The sequence below is a fragment of the Lissotriton vulgaris genome, chromosome 9 (assembly GCF_964263255.1).
Source record: "Lissotriton vulgaris chromosome 9, aLisVul1.2, whole genome shotgun sequence".
Classification (NCBI taxonomy): Eukaryota; Metazoa; Chordata; class Amphibia; order Caudata; family Salamandridae; genus Lissotriton; species Lissotriton vulgaris.
The window spans coordinates 247,220,318-247,242,971 of NC_141697.1; the positions used below are offsets into that span (position 1 = coordinate 247,220,318).

A 22,654-nucleotide genomic window follows, 5' to 3' on the forward strand; every position below is an offset into this window, starting at 1 on the left:
TAATTTTTAGGGAGTTTTTAGACATCGTTAAAATCACCGACGACAATCAATTTATCGTATCTTGACCGCAGATCCTGCAGCAGTCTAATAAACAGCACAGGGAAGTCCGGTGAAGCCCCAGGCGGGCGATAGACCACCAGGAACGCCACACACGCCGCCCCCTGTCTAAGTTTGACTCCTAAGATCTCAGCGCCCCCCATGGTTTCTGATAGAAATCTTTCAGCGCGGAGACGAGCTTGATAGAGGAGGGCTACTCCCCCTCCTTTTTTGGCTCCCTCCCTATTGAAGTGGAGTGCCAAATAATTGTCTGGCAGCGCCGCCACTAAATCTGGTATAGAGCAATCTTCCAGCCACGTTTCCGTGAGTGCAAGGGCATCCAGCTCTCCGTCTTCCAATAATGAGAAGACCTCCAGCTTGTGTCCCTGCAACGAACGCGTGTTCAGAAGACCGAACTTTAACGCCTGAGCTTTCGCGTGGCGCGCCCGCGCTGTGGTAGTCCTAGGAGAACGCAGCAAGCCCTCGCGAGCCAGCGCATGAATATAGCCCTGGGCAAGTTGGGACTTACCGCAGTTAAGCTCCATTAGCTCACCTCTGGTGTACGACAGAATTGGACCAGGGGTTCTGGCCCCGGGCCCCTGATGGTCACTGATGGGCAAAGATGGGCTCGCCTCTGGCGAGCCTCCGGCGTGCCTATGGCGCGCCCGCTGCGCGTTACCGCTGCGCGTCATCAGGGAACGTTTAAGTAGCACCCAATCGTGCTCTGGCTCTGCAACAACAAGAGCTAAACCGCCAACCAAGATGGCGTCCCTTTTCCGGCACTTCCCCTCCCAAGATGGCGATGGCGTCTAATCCCCAGCTAATGAGCCGCCAAACAGCGGTGCAACTTCCACAAATTAAATGTGAGTATGTCCTAGAGCCCCGCTAGTCATATACACATTCCCAGACTTCTGTAAAAATAAACGCACATAAAAACGCACAAGATCGCGCTGCAAGCGCCGAGCATGTAGCGCACTTTAAAAGGGTTCTCAATTCAATTAATGTCCCCGGGTCAGTAGCAGTCAATGGCAGTAGTTCTAAATGGTTTTAAACACCAAGCGCCGCAGCAGCAGAGTCTCAGAAAATGCCTCGCCTGCACTAGCGCTTACCTGGACAGAACGAGCGCCTGCCGTAGTCCACTTAAGTAGCACCCAATCGTGCTCTGGCTCTGCAACAACAAGAGCTAAACCGCCAACCAAGATGGCGTCCCTTTTCCGGCACTTCCCCTCCCAAGATGGCGATGGCGTCTAATCCCCAGCTAATGAGCCGCCAAACAGCGGTGCAACTTCCACAAATTAAATGTGAGTATGTCCTAGAGCCCCGCTAGTCATATACACATTCCCAGACTTCTGTAAAAATAAACGCACATAAAAACGCACAAGATCGCGCTGCAAGCGCCGAGCATGTAGCGCACTTTAAAAGGGTTCTCAATTCAATTAATGTCCCCGGGTCAGTAGCAGTCAATGGCAGTAGTTCTAAATGGTTTTAAACACCAAGCGCCGCAGCAGCAGAGTCTCAGAAAATGCCTCGCCTGCACTAGCGCTTACCTGGACAGAACGAGCGCCTGCCGTAGTCCACTTAAGTAGCACCCAATCGTGCTCTGGCTCTGCAACAACAAGAGCTAAACCGCCAACCAAGATGGCGTCCCTTTTCCGGCACTTCCCCTCCCAAGATGGCGATGGCGTCTAATCCCCAGCTAATGAGCCGCCAAACAGCGGTGCAACTTCCACAAATTAAATGTGAGTATGTCCTAGAGCCCCGCTAGTCATATACACATTCCCAGACTTCTGTAAAAATAAACGCACATAAAAACGCACAAGATCGCGCTGCAAGCGCCGAGCATGTAGCGCACTTTAAAAGGGTTCTCAATTCAATTAATGTCCCCGGGTCAGTAGCAGTCAATGGCAGTAGTTCTAAATGGTTTTAAACACCAAGCGCCGCAGCAGCAGAGTCTCAGAAAATGCCTCGCCTGCACTAGCGCTTACCTGGACAGAACGAGCGCCTGCCGTAGTCCACTTAAGTAGCACCCAATCGTGCTCTGGCTCTGCAACAACAAGAGCTAAACCGCCAACCAAGATGGCGTCCCTTTTCCGGCACTTCCCCTCCCAAGATGGCGATGGCGTCTAATCCCCAGCTAATGAGCCGCCAAACAGCGGTGCAACTTCCACAAATTAAATGTGAGTATGTCCTAGAGCCCCGCTAGTCATATACACATTCCCAGACTTCTGTAAAAATAAACGCATGAATCCAGTGGCAAAGTGAGCAAGGGACTCACGTCTGAGTATACCCTGCCACACTTATGGCGGCCAAAAGCGGTACAAAAGGGGGTAGTGATGGACGGAGCATCTGAATCAATCGAACACTCACACCCAGTCAAAAGATCTGGGTTTAATCCATCACCGATCTTTAGCCCACTCTGCCACCCCAGTTCAGACATGCTATATGCAAATCAGTCTGACCCTGTGCCTCATGGGAACAGTCCAGCCCGAACTGCCAAGCCATGTCTTCCCTGGACCGGAAACAAGCTTCCGAGGACAAGTTTCTGGCATTCCAGCCGTCTTCAGCCCGGCTTGCTTGAATCCAGTGGCAAAGTGAGCAAGGGACTCACGTCTGAGTATACCCTGCCACACTTATGGCGTCCAAAAGCGGTACACCACAGCATATAGCATGAGACAGTTGGTCAGCCCACGTCAGCCATTTTGCACTGTCAGTAACAGTGCTTTGCCTTGTCGTATGTACAAATTCACCTAACAGAAGTGCACTTCATGTACAAATTCACCTAACAGAAGTGCACTTCAAGGCCAGAACTGGTGGGATTATACTTAGCTTTACCAGTTTTTTTTTCTCTTTCCATTTTTCATTCTATTTTTTTAGTCATCTTTGTGTGTTAAAACTATGTCTCTAGGTTACACCCATTTGAGCAGCAATGGTACATGTTCTTGGGGCCATTAGGAATCATATTTTCCAGTTATGTCCATTAAAACCAAAAAAAGGTTTCTGTACCTGTTTTAAGTAGGTCTGCCCGCTCAGAAGCAAAATGAAGTGGAGATAACATATTATCTCCTGTTACTGGTAAGTAGTGTTTTTTAAAGCTTACATCGCTCCTGCCTTCATGGAATCTGGTTGGGCGCCCCGTGTTACACCAATATAGCTTCATTGCTTTCAAACACTGGTTGCCTTCTGTCTCCGAGCCATGCAGGTCTCAGCAGATTGATGTGGTTAGCCAATGAAAATGAGCCGAGTTTTTCATCTGTATTGCTTTTTCTGCATCCTTGCTTCTTTATTGAAAAGTCAGAGTCATGATGCTTTGTACTGATTGTGCAGAGGTCTCTGGGTTGCAGAGCCCTGCTCTATATGTGTCATTTGATGAATAAAATCTGTTTAAAAATTAAATTAAATAAGCCGAGTTAGGACACAGTTCTTCATGCAATATTGTAACAGAAATTATGTGCAGAAAAGTGTCCCAAACTGCTACCTACTCCGATTCCCACACTAATGATTTCATCTTTACAAATAGGTTTAGTAACGCACAGAATTGTACAGTCCTGCCAAGCGTCACACAACAGGTGTGACAGTCACGCATTTCAGTGCAGTGATCCGTATTACCGCACTGAAATACATTGTCACGCATTTTGCCACCACTGTGCTATGCGCGCCACCAGAGGCTCCTGTGCCCGGGCTCTCTGCTGCTCGACTTGTGCTGCTTGCTGCTGAGCCTGAGTTCCTGAATAGATAAACGATTTGCTCTCAGCCGTGGAGTGGCTGAGAGCGCTACAATGTATCTGCGCTGCCCAGGCTTCCTGCTGTGTTCATTGAATGCGGCCGCGGCGGCTCAGGGCTTAGCGGCTTAGTCATCACACACTGCAGGGGGAGGGACTGAGGGGCTGCTGCCCTCTCAGCAGACAATAGTACTGTCTGCCAATCACCGGCGGGGGGCCGGGATAATAAGCAGGATGTGTCGGTGTAGAGTGCCGTCACGTCCGGACTCCAAAGAAGTAGGCAGAAAGCGGCGGGGGATTGAAACTTGTGCAGACAGGAGACTAGGACTCTCTCTCATGCCCCCATTGTCTGCCAGCCGCAGGGCTGCAAGTGAGGGCATGAGAATCATCGATTGTGACGGGCGGGCGGCCGGCTGCGCAGCGCAAAACAGTGCAGTTAAGTCTCTTTTTAAAATGACATAAAACAGTTTGTTTGCTATAGCAAAGTACGCGCTGATCTCTTAGTTCGCGGTGCAATGAAGTTAACTGTGAAGCTTCGGTGCGCCGGACCATCACGCTGTGGCTGCTCACTTTACTGGTGACATTTTAAAATATTACGGTACAAAAGGGGGTGGTGGTGATGGACGGAGCATCTGAACCAATCAAACACTCACACCCAGTCAAAAGATCTGGGTTTGATCCATCACCGTTCTTTAGCCCACTCTGCCACCCCAGTTCAGACATGGCTATATGCAAATCAGTCTGACCCTGTGCCTCATGGGAACAGTCCAGCCCGAACTGCCAAGCCATGCCTTCCCTGGACCGGAAACAAGCTTCTGAGGACCGGTTTCTGGCATTCCAGCCGTCTTCAGCCCGGCTTGCTTGAATCCAGTGGCAAAGTGAGCAAGGGACTCACGTCTGAGCAGGGTCAGACTGATTTGCATATAGCCATGTCTGAACTGGGGTGGCAGAGTGGGCTAAAGAACGGTGATGGATTAAACCCAGATCTTTTAACTGGGTGTGAGTGTTTGATTGGTTCGGTATGTAACTGTTACCACAGATTTTTTACAACGCATACCATTACCACGCATACATTACAACGCTGGTCATTTTACAACGCATACCTTTACATCGCAATACACTACAACGCACATACTATTACAACGCATACCATTACATCGTAAGTATTATTATAGGTAAGTTTAACATTTTTTAGTGGTATTTGGTTATGGGGTACAGGGGTATTTTTGGGTTTTAGGGCTGGTTTTGGGTTTTGGGGTACAGGGGTATTTTTAGGTTTTAGGGCAGGGTTTGGGTTATGGGGTACAAGGGTATTTTTAGGTTTTAGGGCTGGGTTTGGGTTTTGGGGTACAGGGGTATTTTTAGGTTTTAGGGCTGGGTTTGGGTTATGGGGTACAGCGGTATTTTTAGGTTTTAGGGCTGGGTTTGGGTTTTGGGGTACAGGGGTATTTTTAGGTTTTAGGGCTGGGTTTGGGTTATGGGGTACAGGGGTATTTTTAGGTTTTAGGGCTGGGTTTGGGTTTTGGGGTACAGGGGTATTTTTAGGTTTTAGGGCTGGGTTTGGGTTTTGGGGTACAGGGGTATTTTTAGGTTTTAGGGCTGGGTTTGGGTTTTGGGGTACAGGGGTATTATTAGGTTTTAGGGTTGGGTTTGGGTTTTGGGGTACAGGGGTATTTTTAGGTTTTAGGGCTGGGTTTGGGGGTACAGGGGTATTTTTAGGTTTTAGGGCTGGGTTTGGGTTATGGGGTACAGGGGTATTTTTAGGTTTTAGGGCTGGGTTTGGGTTTTGGGGTACAGGGGTATTTTTAGGTTTTAGGGCTGGGTTTGGGTTTTGGGGTACAGGGGTATTTTTAGGTTTTAGGGATGGGTTTGGGTTTTGGGGTACAGGGGTATTATTAGGTTTTAGGGTTGTGTTTGGGTTTTGGGGTACAGGGGTATTTTTAGGTTTTAGGGCTGGGTTTGGGTTATGGGGTACAGGGGTATTTTTAGGTTTTAGGGCTGGGTTTGGGTTTTGGGGTACAGGGGTATTTTTAGGTTTTAGGGCTGGGTTTGGGTTTTGGGGTACAGGGGTATTTTTAGGTTTTAGGGCTGGGTTTGGGTTTTGGGGTACAGGGGTATTTTTAGGTTTTAGGGCTGGGTTTGGGTTTTGGGGTACAGGGGTATTTTTAGGTTTTAGGGCTGGGTTTGGGTTTTGGGGTACAGGTGTATTTTTAGGTTTTGGGGTACAGGGGTATTTTTAGGTTTTAGGGTTGGGTTTGGGTTATGGGGTACAGGGGTATTTTTAGGTTTTAGGGCTGGGTTTGGGTTTTGGGGTAGAGGGGTATTTTTAATATATATTTACAAATAATATTAAAATTAAGTTTAATTTCATTAATATAATTATTTTATAATTTAATAATTATTAATTAAATTAAATATTACATAAATAATTATTTACAATATATATTAATATTATATACTTACGTTGTAATGGTATGCGTTGTAATAGTATCTGCGTTGTAGTGTATTGCGTTGTAAAGGTATCCGTTGTAACATGACCTGCGTTGTAAAAAATCCGTGGTAATGGTATGCGTGCTAAAAGTACGCGTTGTAACATCATATATCCGATTGGTTCAGATGCTCCGTCCATTACCACCCCCTTTTGAACCATTTTAAAATAATACAGCCTGCCTTGCTGAGATCGCTGTGTGCGTCTCACAGCCTCTCCTGAGCCTTGCCCAAAAATCATGCTTCCATGCCACTACTGACTTCGGCGGCCAGAGTCCACGAGTCAATTGACTCATTAATTTATGGTAAAGGCCCGAGGTAGCTGAGCCTGTGTTAGGGCTGTCATGTCGTCATGCCTGACCTCTGTCCAGGGACAGGGCAGGCGAGTGGGAAGGGGAGGGACAGGAAACGGGAACCGGAACCAGAGGAAGTCTGTTAGCCAGTTGAATGCTGGCAGGCATTGAATAAAGGTGCATTCATAAGAGCTCCGACTCCAGTGTCTCCTTACTAAGGGCAGATGCGACAATGGCGACGAGGATGGGATCCACACACTCCCACTGATAAAGGTACGCAGCCCAGCCGTTTACACCCGGCCCGACCAGCGAGTCTGCAGTCCATCCCACCGGCAGCGCAAAGAGCGCGCGAAACGAAGACCGGCGTCGGGAGCTGCCAAGAGCGAGCACCTCAGAGGAGACAGCGCCGCTTACCCAGGAACAGCGGCGCAGGCAAGAAGCTCATGCCCCGCCGTGAAGGTAATCACGAGGGAGCCCCAGACACCGAGCAGTGCCGCAGCGGACGTGAGAGACACGTCAACCCGCGAAGATGCGAAGGAGCCGACAAAGCAAGGGTGAGTCCCGCTTCCATAACGGAGAGAGAGCATGATTGTGGCAGCCGGTCAGAGAGAGAGAGAGACGAGCAAGCAAGCAAGAGTCTGGAGTAGCCAAGGCCCGAAATACAGCGTCCCATCTTGAGGTCAGGCGCTGGCCATTGGATAACCCACGACCTGAACACGGCGGCCATTTTGAAGTCAGGCGCCCTCCACTATAACTCACAAACTGCAACATTAAAAAGAGCGGGAAGCTCCTATCGGCCAAAATCAAGCCACTGAGGCCCATAAATGTCCGATACTGAACCCACCAGCACTTCTGGAGGAACCATTACAGCAGGCCCGGCAACACAAGCCAACGCAGCCATGATGCCTCAGGCGCCCATGGGGGCACCCTTCTTGCGACAGCCAGAGCCGCTGGCGCTGACACCAGGCAACAGCATGGGGCCCGCGTGGAAGAGCTGGAGCGAAGACTTCGAGGACTACATGGCTGGGTCCCTGGTACAAGACCCCAAACAGAAACTCGTAGCTCTAAGAAACCTAATAGGCAAAGAAATAGCACAGATCATCAAGGAACTGCCAAATGCAACGACTGCTACATATGAGGAGATAAAGGATGCCCTCGACAGACGATTCCTCCACAAGCTCAACATGGACTACGAACGGTACACGTTTAATCTAGCCACTCAAGAAAAGGAAGAGTGCATGAGTGACTTCATCATGCGTATCAAAAGGATGGCACGCCACTGCGAATTTGACAACTTCAAGACAGAGGACGCGCTGCGACTCCGCATCATTGATGGATGCCAATCCGAAACCTTACGCCGGCGACTCCTGAAGAAACAATACACTCTTGAAGAAATCGAGGAACTCACAAGAATCAACGTCCAGGCGGAGGAACATGCAAAACGGATGGAGACCCACAACTCCGACCGAAAAGAACACGCCTTCCGGATGCAGGCGCACAAAGTCACCAGACACGCGACAAACTCCCACAGATCGAGCAAGTCAACCCACACCTCCCGAAAAGCACCCTCCAGACGAGAATCGCGACACAACAGGTCCGGCAAATCAGCACCTGCATGCTACAGGTGTGGACAGGACTACCCCCACTCAGGACAATGTCTAGCGATTGGTCAGCGATGTCACCGCTGTGGAAGGGACAATCACTTTGAGATAGCGTGTCAGGCCACACAGTCAACACGCAGGCCATCAATCTCGCGGCACGGCGCACGACACCATGTGCGTGCTGTAAAGGGGAGAGAAGGACGCTCATCCAGTTCATCGAAATCCAACGCTCAATCAACAAGCCCATATCAATCACGAGGCCGATCTACGAGTGCACACCGCTCCCGACACCAAACAGTGGACTCCTATTGGTCACGCAGACCCACATCCAGCGAATCATCATCACTCACACCTGTGTCACAAGACAGTGACGAATACATCTGCATGGTGTCGGACCCTGACCGTTTGAAACGATACCCTAAACTAGACATCAAGATTGGAGATCACCCGGCAAAGTTTGTCCTTGACTCGGGAGCGTCACTGAACTATATCTGCGCACTTGAATACTACAACATGAAACAGCGACCCAAACTAGAGCCAGCCGCGGTTCGCATATTTACATGGATGTCACGGAAGCCTTTGCCATGCCTGGGTCGTTTTCACACAACACTTGCATTTAAAGACATAAAAATCCCGGCCTACATCCACGTGGTAGAAGGACCGGATGTGGCTGATTGTCTGCTCAGCCTACCGACAGCAGAAAGACTAAAACTAGTGGAACTCCTTTATATGACCGAAGATGCCCCTGACATCGTGGCAAAATTTCCAAACCTCTTCAAGGGCCTGGGGAAACTGAACCACTTCAAGGTGAAATTGCACATTGAGGAACGTGTGACACCCATCGCTCAACACCACAGGAAGGTGCCCTTCCACTTACAGCAAGCCGTCGACGATAAGGTCCAAGATCTTTTACAAACGGATATCATTGAGCGCACGTCAGGACCCACACAGTGGGTATCACCAGTCGTGGTAGTCCCCAAAAAGGGGCAAGATAACAAGGTCAGGCTGTGCGTGGACATGCGCGCACCCAACACTGCCATCGAGCGAGAACGCCACCCGGGCCCCCATATAAGTGACATGATCACGAGACTCAATGGTGCCACCGTGTTCTCCAAACTCGACCTTAACAAAGGTTATCACCAGTTGGAGCTTCATGACAAGTCGAGATATATCACGACATTCACCACGCACCAAGGCCTCTTCCGCTACAAGCGCTTGAACTTCGGCATTTCATCAGCTGCCGAAATCTTCCATGAGGTCATCCGGCGAGTCATACAAGGAATTCCCAACGCATTCAATTACAGTGACGATCTACTAGTCTTCGGAAAAGACCAGACGGAACACGACACTGCTCTGGACAGAGTATGTCACGCTTTGCTGAACGCCATCCTGACACTTAATGCCAACAAATGTGAATTCCACAAGGACACCCTGAAGTTCTATGAACACATTTTCTCCAGGGACGGAATGAAGCCTGACCCGGAAAAGGTAGCTGCACTTGCCGACACCCCGGGATGTGAGTGATCTCCGCTCGTTCCTTGGAATGGCGAGCTACTGCGCGCGCTACATCCGCGACTACGCTACAATCAGCTACCCGCTACGAGAACTCACACGTCAGGGCCAGCCCTTCGAATGGTCCAACGCATGCGAACAGGCATTCGCTGAAATCAAACAGGCTGTTGGCTCGGCCATCAATCTCGCCTACTTCGACACGAAAAAAAGAACAGAAATCCCGGTTGACGCCAGCCCGGTGGGCCTGGGCGCTATCCTGGCCCAGTACCGCGAGGACTCTGACCTGCGCCACATCATTGCGTATGCGAGCCGCAGCCTCACGGACACTGAAAAAGCGTACTCCCAGCTGGAGAAGGAAAGCCTGGCTGTGGTGTGGGCGTGCGAACAGTTCCACCTGTTCGTATATGGCAAGCATTTTACAATTGTCACGGACCACCAGGCACTCATCACCATCTTCGGCAATCCCAATGCCAAGATGCCACCGCGCATTGAGCGGTGGGGATTGCGCCTCCAGGACTACATATATACCATCGTCCACAAGTCAGGGAAAGCTGAGAATCCAGCTGACTATACGTCTCGACATCCTCTGATCGTCACTAATGTCGACCACTCCCTGGCCGATTACTACATCCACTTTGTCATCGATGCGGCCTGCCCTCGTACAGTCCCACTGGAAGCCATTCAAGAGGCGTCGGCACATGACCCGCTCGTACAAACTGTCATGGCCCGCATCCGCACAAATTCCTGGCGCCATGTGAAAGACGCGCCTCAGGCCTCGGAACAATCCCTCTGCGAACTCGTAGCCTTCCAACACGTACAAGATGAACTCTCCATCAGTGACAACGGACTACTTCTGAGAGGGGGGAGGATTGTAATTCCGCACAAGCTACGCCAAGGGGTCATCAACCTGGCCCATGAAGGCCATAGAGGCATAAACGCTACAAAGAAGACCTTAAGAGAACGTGTCTGGTTCCCCACGCTAGATCAGATGGTGGAGTCAACTTTAAAAGACTGCATGACGTGCCAACTGGTAAGTCGCGAGGAACCACCCGCCCACTTCAAATGTCAGAACTGCCAGACGGGGTGTGGCAGCAGGTCGCAGTCGACTTCTTTGGACCACTGAAATCAGGACAATATATCATAGTCGTCATGGACGAGTATTCACGGTTCCCGTTTGCACACATGGTGTCATCTACTAGAGCAACGGCGGTCATCCCAATACCGGACGAGATCTTTGCAGCCTGGGGCATTCCCCTACGAGTCAAATCTGATAATGGACCCCCATTCAACGGCCGCGAATTCACAGACCTTGCGGAACACCTCAACTTTAAACACCAGAAAATCACACCACTATGGCCACAGGCCAATGGCATGGTGGAACGTTTTATGGGGACACTAAAAAAGGCGATTCAGCAAGCTGAGCTAGCACACCGAGACATTCAGCAAACCTTGAATGAAGTACTGAGGGCGTACCGGACCACCCCGCATAACACCACCAATCAGTGCCCAGCCACTGTGATGCTAGGGAGAGCGCCCCGCACTCGACTACCCATGATGAGCAACACACCTCAACCACGGACCGTAAACGTTGATCATAACACTCTAGTTGAGATTGATCACGAAAGGAAACTCAAGATGAAAAAATACGCTGATCGGCGCAGGCGCGCCAAGGACGTTGACATTCAGGAAGGAGACTGGGTGATAGTCCGGGGTGTCCGGCGAGCAAAGGCGGACAGCCGATATCTTGACCACCCTCTCCAAGTTAGCAAACGGAAAGGAACTATGATCACGGCGAAGGCTGACTACAAGCAGATAACAAGAAATATATCACACTTCAAGAAATGCAATCCCAGCAACCGCCGTGGAGCCTCCTCGAGTCAAACTTCAAGTGACTCAGCAAAGCCACAGCGACAGTGGTGACCAAGATCATCACAGCCCTCTGAGACTCAACAATGATGCGAGCCATCATGTCCGAACACCTGATCAAGAGAGCCGTCTGAAGTGCCAGATAAGAAAGCCAAGGCGACTCGTTGAAGCAATGTGAGAGGCGGTGAGACTTTTGTACAAAAGGGGGAGATGTCATGTCGTCATGCCTGACCTCTGTCCAGGGACAGGGCAGGCGAGTGGGAAGGGGAGGGACAGGAAACGGGAACCGGAACCAGAGGAAGTCTGTTAGCCAGTTGAATGCTGGCAGGCATTGAATAAAGGTGCATTCATAAGAGCTCCGACTCCCGTGTCTCCTTACTAAGGGCAGATGCGACAAGGGCCTCTCATATCTTGTTGTATACTCCCGTGGTTCTGCAGATAAACACAATTTGTTGCTCTTTTTGCTGTTAATTCTTAGCGAAGCCATCATGTTAATTGCTTTCTAGACGTTCACTTTTTATTGTTTTCTAGTGGTGACATCTGAGGCAGGTATTAATAGTTAACAAGCCCCACATTCCTGCTTACAGCATTCACTTATTCGTCAATACATTGTGCCATCCAAAATTCACAAGTTCATTATATGAACAAAAGAAGCAATTAAATAGCAATAGAATAAAACACATACTTCCTATCACTTTTTTATGAAATGTGTAAGTAAAAAAGACTCGGTGTCAAGAACAGGAGATGTCCGTCCTCTTTCATAGCAACTAAGCTTATATGACATTTTGATAATTTCATTATAATTATGAGTCACCCAGTCAGGCGTTTGCAGCAGTTTCAAGATTGTTTGCAGCAGTTTTAAAATCTGTACTTAGAGTTTCTCATTGCTCAAATAGGTGTAATTTCTGATATTTATACGTTTCCCTCGTCTTCATATCTTGATTTTTTGCAATCAAGTGTCACTCATAATCTTTGAAATGTCACTCCTAATTATCCTGAAATTATGAAAATGTCACACATAGCAATCTGAAACCTTGGCAGCTATGATTGTATCTTTTTACATTCAAATGTGCTTCCTGTGTCTATCGCCTCTTTGTGACCGTATTGTCTTACTTCCTCACAGACATATGTGCATGGTGATGCGTGGGGTGCAGAAAATGAACAGCAAAACCGTTACAAGCACAATGCTTGGAGTTTTCCGGGAAGACCCCAAAACCCGCGAAGAGTTTTTAACACTCATCAGAAGATAAAAGACATCGCATTCATCTGACGTACAGACCGTGTTGTCAAAGATGCACAATCTGCTTTTCAGTGCGAGGGTTAAACTGTGGTAATCCTAAATTGTGTAAAATGTCAGAATGTGTGCAGTAGAAAGCATTGTACATGTTTGCCGTTTCAAGTGTTAAAGAACATGTTGTGTTGCTCTAGGTAGGCTCAACTGTAGATGCTCATGACAAAAAATGCCTGAAACTGTCCAGTAAAAAAACAGTAAGGATAGTGTGAGGATAGCATTCACAACACCCATCAATTGGACCCCGTTTCCTAAAATGCTTTCTCCTTCAACAATAGGCTTTCATCTTTATACAATGAATGCGCGTCCCGCTAGCTTCAATAGCACACCCTCCTCCCAGCCGTCTCTGCATTAACAAACCTTCAGTTACAACTACTTTTGAATGGCCGTGTAAACAACTTTGACCCATAGTTGAGTTCAAGATGGCTCCTGACATTGGTAAACCCTTCTCACGTTCAATGTTTTACTCCCATCTAGCTCTTTTCCATTCTCAATAAGTGGGAATTCCCAGGCACACTTAAATATTGAAGCGTAGCATGTAAAATGAAATTAGATCAGTTTGTGTTGAAAGATAGATGGGTGGCAGAGTACATTTGTCATCAATTCGTTTACAACCATATACTCTAACAGTCAGAAGCAATCACTGTTTTATGGTAATCTGAATTAAACTAAATCAAGAGTTGATACGCTAGAGCAGCCGTTTAACAGATTATTTCAGTCATGGAAAACGTTGTTCTTCAATTGCATTTGCATTCCAAGTGATTTAAGTGTCTAATGAAAGCCCCTGTTCCTCTCTCTCTTGCAGTGAAGCCTTTAGTGATGGATTTCAGAGAGGTTCCCATGCCATAAATGTATCAATAGATTCAGTTTATTTTAAACTGTACAGGTACACCACTGAAAATAAATCCAACTAACCATATAGCGCTCTCTCCCAGGGGAACAAAAAGTCTCTGCATGGGAGTCTGACTCCCAGCACCAGGGCACACTTCAGATGAGTGTTACATCGCTCCTGGGGAACCAGACTGCTTAGCATAAATTCACTTTAAATGCCATGACCTTTTGCATTATCATTTAGGATCATTTGCAATTTAAAAGACAATGTATTGACAAGTGCATTACATTTGACTTTTACTTTTACGTGTGAAGTATGAACCTGTGTGTGTTTGTGTATGTGCGCCTGCGTGCATGCAGTACAGAGACACTTGGGCAATGTTAAGAGAGTCACTAAGCATGAAAGCCCATGCCAGTTTTAGACTCTAGCACCACTTCTCAGCAGGGTTGCAGTACTTTTAATGGAACATTCTCAGTTAAGGATTTGAATTGTGAATAAAATAACCAGCACTTTTCAGTGTTTCTGTTACAATTCTGAAATGACAACACCAGCACTTTTCAGCACAGCTGATCTAGTTTTCCTGGGACCGCAGTGGTGCTTACCATCACAGCTGATCTGCTCAAATATAATGCTGCATTGTTGAGTCTCTCCCAGCATAGCGAAAACTTTATTTGGTGGTGTGTGGCTACACATGGAACTAGAGCGATACGGTTGACCCACTTCTCCCGATAAACATTCCAGGCTAGGAACACTTTACATTTGCATTGTAACACTTTTCCATGACAACCTCTCCTAAAATATTTCCAAGTTAGTTTCCGATGACTGCCTGAAACCGGTGTTTACTCCTTCTCAGCCTCTTAACTTATGCATAGCATAGGATTTCACCCTTTGATGGATTTTATATTCACAGTTCTCTGTAGAAGTGTACTCACTCGCTCAGTTCTCTTTGCTTCAAGTTAAAGATCAGTTGAAGATTTCCTGTTGCACCTCCCTCCGATAAATGTGTCAGGCAGCATGCATGAGCCTACTCTAGAACCGTCATATAATGTTCCTGTCTTATAACATCTTTGTCCTAAAGTTACAGCCTTATTATTCCAATTGTAATGATGTTCTGATGTTATCAATATACATGTTATGTGAGTCAAAAATGAACTTAGCGTGTTATGTAAGTGCAGAGAAAGTGTTAATTATGTAATCCATAGTTTGTGATTGATATTAGCAAGCAAGAACTTGCTGAGAACATGTGAACCCACAGTGGCTTTTATCCTACCTTTATATAATAATTTGCTTTAGCTTGGATTGTTTGTATAGCATCCAGCTCTTCAGCTTTAAAAAACACACATGACAAATCTCTGTTTGTATCATTGTGGTTATCAGCTTATAACATTGTTAAGTTTATTTTTGAATGTGATATAAACAATTTTGTGCCTCTCAAAATAACATTTAATTGTTTTGCCATATTACACTTTCTACTATAGTCCAGTGCTGAAGAGCACGTGATGGACCACTGTTCACTACCTACTTGCCCAGTGTTAAGTGATACTTTGAAGGTGCTTATGAATCATGAGGATTGGGCATGGAATATTACTACCGTAGGCACAACGACAGTAGCATACCCCGAACTACACCATCCCACTCTCAAAGCCTAAAAAAATATCATTCTGCTTGTTGTGATGGTGCCTCCTCTTGACAGGCATTCAGGTCAGTTTCCTGTGGTCTCCAAAAGTTTGAGTCTAGACCTCATAGAGGGCTATTGAAGAGAGTGATTGCAAACACAAATGTTTTGAACAGGGGCATCTTCATTACAGTTTGTGCAGTAAACAGCAACAGCCATATCTGAATCATTTTAAAGCCAGCACAAAGTCTAAGCATATTAGTTCAACTTTGGTCCATAAAGCTGGAGCCAAGTCTGATTTTCAGGATATCCACAAACTTGGCAAACTGTTCACAAGTTTTTCCATTGAGTGCACCTTTTGCTTGTGTGGCTATTCAGAAAACGTGTATAGCCTAGCGCTCTCATGGAAAAGAGTTGCATGCCTTTCTTACAAAGTGAGCGGAAGTTAGGGTGGATTGGCCACTTATCACGCAAGTTAAAGCAAAAATATCCCTTTTAAGGACAATAATATTATAAAAATGTCCATGAGCACATGGGACTTTTCGAAATGAAAACTGCCAGAGGACGTCCCATTCCACAAAAAAATTATCTGATCAATTGATTATTTTTTGTCCAAGCTTGCAAGTGATGAGAACGATGTGGAAGGGCATCAGATGCTGGGTTAAAAATATAAGCACACATAAATCTACGACTTTCTACATCACAGTTTAATTATATTTTTTTAAATTCAGTATATGCTAAAGTTTGATGATCATGAAGTCCAAAAAAGCACATTTTGGATCATTCTTTTTTTTTTGTTAGTGAAGATAAGACCAAAGATTTAAAGCCCACATACTTAGAATACACAATTAGAGTGTAAAATACATTTATTTTGTGATTTACTGATAGTCATTTATAAACCTCTTGATATAGGAACCTTAAATTGTTCTTATTGTGAGGGATATCCAGCATACAAGATTCTAACACACCTGTCTAAATTGTGTTTCAAACTCTGAGCGATTGAATGAAGCCCTAATATTTCACCCTCCCTCTGATATCAGAGGCAGCATTTTATCCCGTTAAGAATGGATTTTCTGTTGCCGTAAATTACCCCGTAATCCGGATGAAACATTTATTCTAGGCCAGTGAAAATAAATATGACTGCTCAATTACATTTACAGTGCAAAGATCAAACACCACACAAGACCTTCAGATCAGTCTAAGAAATGTCTTCTTACTGTCTCACCGATTCCATGAGACCGTCCCTTTTAGATGAAACCATCTGTACTCATACTCACAATCTAACCAGATTTTAATTTATTGCTCTAATTTAACCATTTCTGATTATGCTCTGATTATATATTTTTTTGTAACTTGAATACTTGAAAAGACAATATGGCATGGACCACATGCACAGATCAGCCAAGAGTAATAATCTGGAAAACTTTGTGCAATCGCATATGTACTGTTTAACACAACGACGACACACATTCCATTATGTATTTGCAATTGGCCTTTAATCTATGGAGCATAGCTGTTATTTTATATATAATATATAGCCTACTTGTGGCCTTGGACTTTTAGAAACAATGTATGATTTTGAAACAAAGTTTATTTTTCATTTATATGTAATTTATGTAAATGTAGAATATTAAATGCTGGAGCCAATTATGTTTTTAAAGTATTAAAGTACAGTATTTAGATTCTATTCGTCTATCTCGATGCTTTGTTCAGTAAGTTTACACGTGAGTTATTCAACAAGAAAAGTGAGCACCGTTGTATGCAGTGATAAGTGATGAACAGTTGAGTAAGACCTCAATTGTTGTATTTGCTAAAGGAAAAGCAGTGTGTGTGTGTGTGATTTTCAAAGTAAATGTTGTTTACTAATTCCTTATTGTTGCACATTATTATAAAAGCCCAACTTGTTCATATTTTCTTTTTAGTTTTCTTTCCTGTAACAGAAGCACCGTACACACTGTATTCACATAATACAATCCCATGAGGCACAGGGTCAGACTGATTTGCATATGGCCATGTCTGAACTGGGGTGGTGTGGAGTGCAAAAAAACGATGGATTTGGGCCCCGATCTCTGTACTGGGGGGAATGTATGACATTGTTCTGCATTCTGTCCATCACCTGTGGTTTTTACAAGGATTTAATGTGACTTTATGCTGTGTAACTGTGACCATAGCATAGAGCATTAAATCAGTCACTTGGTAATATTTCCAGTGCTTTAGGTGGAATAAAAAAGGTGGGTACCTCTAAAGAGGGTGCGGCCAAGGAAGTGTAACTAAGAGCCGTTTACAAGAGGTGAGGCTTTTATAATTTAAGGGTGTGGCCTATCGGGAACAAGGCAGGTTTATACATACTCTTACTCAACACAGAATAATACTGAGTAGCAGGGTCAGGGTGGGTTGGGTGGGCTGTTGAGTAGAGTTGTGGCGGATAAGAGATACAAAGGAAAAAGTATAATTGTCTCTGTGTAGCGCCCAGGCAATCAGACAAAAATCTGACCAGTAGGGAAGCTGTTTTACATCTGAAAGTACACTGAACCATCACGCTGTCACATTTTTTATCTCCTAAATGCACGCTATAAAGAAAGTAGTGCTTATTGCTGCTGCATATGCTTTGGCAAAGTCAATATTTTAAGCATTAATGTGCAAAACAGAATGTATGCATGCAATGCATGTAACAAACGTCAAAGCACTGGCTGCTTGCAGTGGTGGCTGCCCCCTTTCTAGGATGGTGAGGCGGGGAGGGGAGCAGGAGTTGGAGATCGGTAAAAAAAAAAAAAAAGATTTACCTGCTACTCTTGCTGACGCTCCCAGCCGCCTCGTTGCGCCTCTCGTCCGGTCCGGATGTGGATTAACCTCAGGGCACAGGATCCCCTCCCAATGCAGACTCTGCTCGCATAGCATGAGAGCAGCACCAGGATTGGTCTGAGTGGCCTTGTTTGCCACTCAGACATTGCCTTAAACCCTGTGGCTTTTCTCTAACCCGGCTGCGCAACACAGCTCGGTTGGAGAAACATAAGTGCACATGTCTGTTTGTCCGGCCTAGGACGCCTGGCCAAACAGACCTGCACACTTATAAGTGCATACTACTCCTCCTCCCTGCAATACCCAGCCTGTCTCATACTTATTGCGCGGCCCAGACAGCAATAAGTACAATGATAAGAACATTGTGTTATTACAGTTGTATTTATCATCTGCTGGCTCTTGGCAGTGGGTCGATACTCCTCCACCATTACAGAGCAGCCGTCCCTGGCTGCTTAATGTCTTGCAGCCCATGTGGTCCAGGATTCTGTAGCTCACTGATGCAGCTGTATCCAGGGGTACTAGTTACCGCTGATCTGTTAGCATTCAGGAAGTAAGAACTTTCCTGGAACTGCACAAAATTACAAATTGCATAACGATCATCTGCAAGACTATTGCAGTCTCTGAGCGCAAGGAGAGGCTCGCAATCTATGGTGGATGAATAGGGTTGCATAGAGGTTGTTTAGCAGGGTTATGTGGGAAAAATCAATCCATTACTATTCAATTTTACCTATAATGTGAGCAGGTGTTATCTTCATAGCTCTGCCTGGCCTTTCTTTTTGTGCCCTCTCAGCAGCTTCAAGCAAACCTGGTTAGAGATACTGAAAAGGATAGGGGTGGTGAGAGCCGCCACCCAGACGGTGCCAGGCCCCGGTATGCCCCGAACCCCACAACCATTGCCTGAGCGAGACTATCCCCCTGCTACTCCAGGTGGAACGCTGCACTCATCCCGATGAGGGATCACCCTCAGGTGTAATTGGGCCTGTGACGCTCAATGCCCTTATCCCTTGCCCTATCTCCCTGAGTTATGTCACCCCAGTTTAGTTACATAAATGGATTTTATTTTCATGGACAGCAAGGGTGCATCAGCTACGCCCAAGAACTAGGCACGCCAATATGTCACCAACTATCCCAGAACAGGCACACATCTCAGCACATTACATGCACCAAAATAGATAATCCCTCGATGGACTCGAACTCTATGTCATGATAACGTGAACAATGTATGTCAAGTAAAGATTTAATTTTTTTCAGATTGATGTATATCCTGTATGGAAAATACAAAATCCAATAAAAAGGTTTATATAAAAAGAAAAAAGGATAGGGGTGGTGAGGTTTACAAAAACGTTCATTAAATGATCAGGAATCGAAATTAAGCACATCGTTTTCTAAGCCTGGAAGAGCCGAGGAAGACTGCAGCAACAAAGTTCTTCCGATAGAGCAGCATGCATGCCTATTTGAGAAATTGGGACATTTTTTTACAAAATCTTCCACTTCATGCAGGGACACCGCTGCAGACCTCCAAGCCCTGGTTCTCTGGTGCATCGACAACAACTGCTGCCGCACATCTCCACGCTCCACCAGAGGACCATTCTCCTGCCCGCACTGCCATTTCAACTGCAACACCGAGGCAATCAACAACGCCGGAGACACCTCAAACATGACTGCGTCTACCATGCCGACCAAGACCGCCACGGTACAACTCCAGTGCATTCTACTCAATGCACGATCACTCAGCAAACATGCCCCAGAGATCTGGGATATGATCTCATCCCTCATCACGAACATCATCTTCCTCACAGAGACCTGGCTGAACGCTGCCTCTGCGCCAAACTTGGCCATCGCCCCCCCCCCCCCCAAAGGTTATATGATAACATACTGGGGCCGAACAAACAAACATGGAGGTGGAATTGCCATCATCTAAAAGGACACCATCCACTGCACGACCTCCTTTGATGACTCAACCCCAATAATTGAGGATTTCAACTTCCAACTTCACACAGATGGAAAAATCACTGTCAGAGGCACCCTTGCCTGCAGACCACCAGGACTGCGCCCCAGCTTAAGCAACACCATCCCTGACCTCAGCACCCCAGTCGCCTTCGACTCAGAGCACAACATCTTCCTAGGGATCTCAACTTCCACCTCAATAACCACAGCATCACCAACGCAACTGACCTCCTGGAAATAAGAGCAATATCGGCCTCAAGCAACTTATCACTGACCCTACCCACATTGCAGGACTCACACTTGACCCCATCTCCATGTCTAGTGACACAGTCAAGTACAACCACGTCTCACAGCTCACCTGAACCGACCACTACAGCGGCCACTTCATCGTATCAGGACCTAGCAACACTGGCACCAGGCTCACTGAGCAGAAAATGGTAAAAGATATCAGAAGACCAGTGGAACAACGTTCTCGACTCCCACCTCCCAGACACAGCATCCAATCCAGAACAGGCTGCGAAGAATGTCTCCCAGTAGATCACAGAATGTGCAGACTTAATCGCCCCAGCCAAGCCAGGAAAATCCAAAGGACCAGCCAGAAGAGCCAGCTGGTTCACCAGAGAGCTGAAATTCACCAAACGCAACTGTCAGCAACTAGAAAGGAAGTGGTCACCAGAAAAAAGACAGGAGCCCATACCACCTTCAAGACAGCACTCAACCAATACCACCATTTCCTGAAAGAAACAAAGAACACCCTAGCAGACCACATACAAGCCAGTACAAACGGCAGCAAGGAGCTCTTTGCCATCATGAATGAGTTCTCCAACACCACAGCCACCGAAAACAATAACACCACCTCCCAAGAATTGTGCGACACCCTGGCGGACTTCTTCTACAATAATATCTCAGCAATCTACGAACATTTCAAACCCCAAGCCTCTGCCACTGACAGTATCAGCCTGCTCACATCCACCAACACAAAGCCCGAACATCTGTTCCCCCAGTGGGTCAAGAAAGTCCTGAACCCCTTCATCACCTCTGCCTCCTTCCCTGAGGACTGGAAACACACAGAAGTGAGCCCCTCCTGAAAATATCCTTTCACTGACTCAGCAGAACCAAATAACTACCAGTCCATTTTCCTACTCCCCTTTTCAGCGAAGGTTCTCGAAAAGGCAATCAACCAGCAACTTACCAAACACTTGGAGAACAACAACCTCCTGGACCCCTCGCAGTCCTGTTTTGGAGCCAACCACGGCATTGAGATAGCCCTGATCAGTCACCGACAACACCAGGGCTCTCCTGGATCATGGCGACACAGCAGCCTTCATCCTCCTGATCTGTCAGCCACCTTCGACACCGTCTCCCATCACATCTTGATGAACAGACTCCATCACATCGGAATCCAGGGAAATGAGCTCAAATGCATCACCTCATACCTCACTGGAAGAATCCAGAGAATCTGCCTCCCACTGTTCACCTTGAAACCCAAGAAGATCATCTGCGGCATTCCCCAAGGATCTTCCCTCATCCCCACCATCTTCAAAAAGTACATGACCCCCCTGGCCGACGCCATCAGATCCCATGGAATCACGACGAAGCAGTTAGCTATTATGCCGAGCCTTGAGACCCTCATGGGTGATTTGCTGTTTTCTATGAATCTCTGATTGATTGGTGATATTTGTTGTAAGACTGACATAATGACTATAGGAAATGTGTCCACGAGGCGCAAAGGAAATCTCTAAGAATCAGAAAGACACAACGCTCAAATAGTGGCCTTTTCATTTCCGGCCCTCCCCTATCCAGCTGCCTTGGGCTCTCTATTGCTCAGGAATCCTATCATATAAAATGCTGTACAGCCTTTGGGCAGGAAGAGCAAACACCCTATTCCCCCATATAATAGTCTCTTGATATGGGATCTCAGTGACATCCTTGTAGACGTGACTGAAGTACTCAGCAATTTCTTACCTCAAATGTAGCCTGAATCATTTGATAGACAGAGCCATGGTGGGGAGTCTCTAATCAAGGAAGACAGATAAAAGACTGTAGCATAAAAGCTTGATTTAAAAAATGTGGGGTTTCCAGGCCACCTGCAGATATTTATAGTTTCAGCCTCAAAACTTCCCTGGACCTCTTTCCAATAAAACAACAAAAGTGTATTTTCCAGTTCATTAGAGTAGGTCCTAGATAGGTACATGGGCATGAAATATGAGATGAAAAACAGACTAGAGAAGGATCCTTTTGTTTGTGAGATGGCATCCATCAGGACAGTGAAACAATCACAAGGGGTCTGCGGATCAGATACCCTGTTGACAAGCCTCAGTCTCACTATTCTCAGGCGCTTCTACATTTGCCCTGCTAGGCAGCGGACGATAAGCATAGGTAACCGGCATTTCCACCATGAAGTAACTAAATCGGTTAAGTAGTGGGGATACCCCCTCCCGCCCTCCGATGAGATATCCACAACCTGCTCCACTCCCAGGTGTCGTAGCACACCCTAGTGACGCTAGGTCACTAGGGTGGACCCCGATGATGAAGCATGTCACCACTAGGCTGGTGAGTGAGGGGTTTTTAACAAAAGGATAAACTCTTTCCTTTTGTCAACCTGCCACCACATTAGGAATCTCATTCTGACTTTCCCATGATGGTACTCCTGTCT

At 46.6% G+C, this 22,654-nt stretch overlaps 1 protein-coding gene across 1 annotated transcript in view; it reads left to right on the forward strand.

The window, feature by feature from the left end:
* Nucleotides 1-16,939, forward strand: part of GCH1 (GTP cyclohydrolase 1) — a 319,640-nt gene extending 302,701 nt beyond the window's left edge. Inside the window, exon 6 of the mRNA XM_086937437.1 lies at nucleotides 12,638-16,939. Coding sequence (XP_086793563.1) covers nucleotides 12,638-12,764 — 127 coding nt within the window. The 3' untranslated portion in view covers nucleotides 12,765-16,939. The remainder of the gene's footprint in view (nucleotides 1-12,637) is intronic.
* Nucleotides 16,940-22,654: the final 5,715 nt, after the last annotated feature.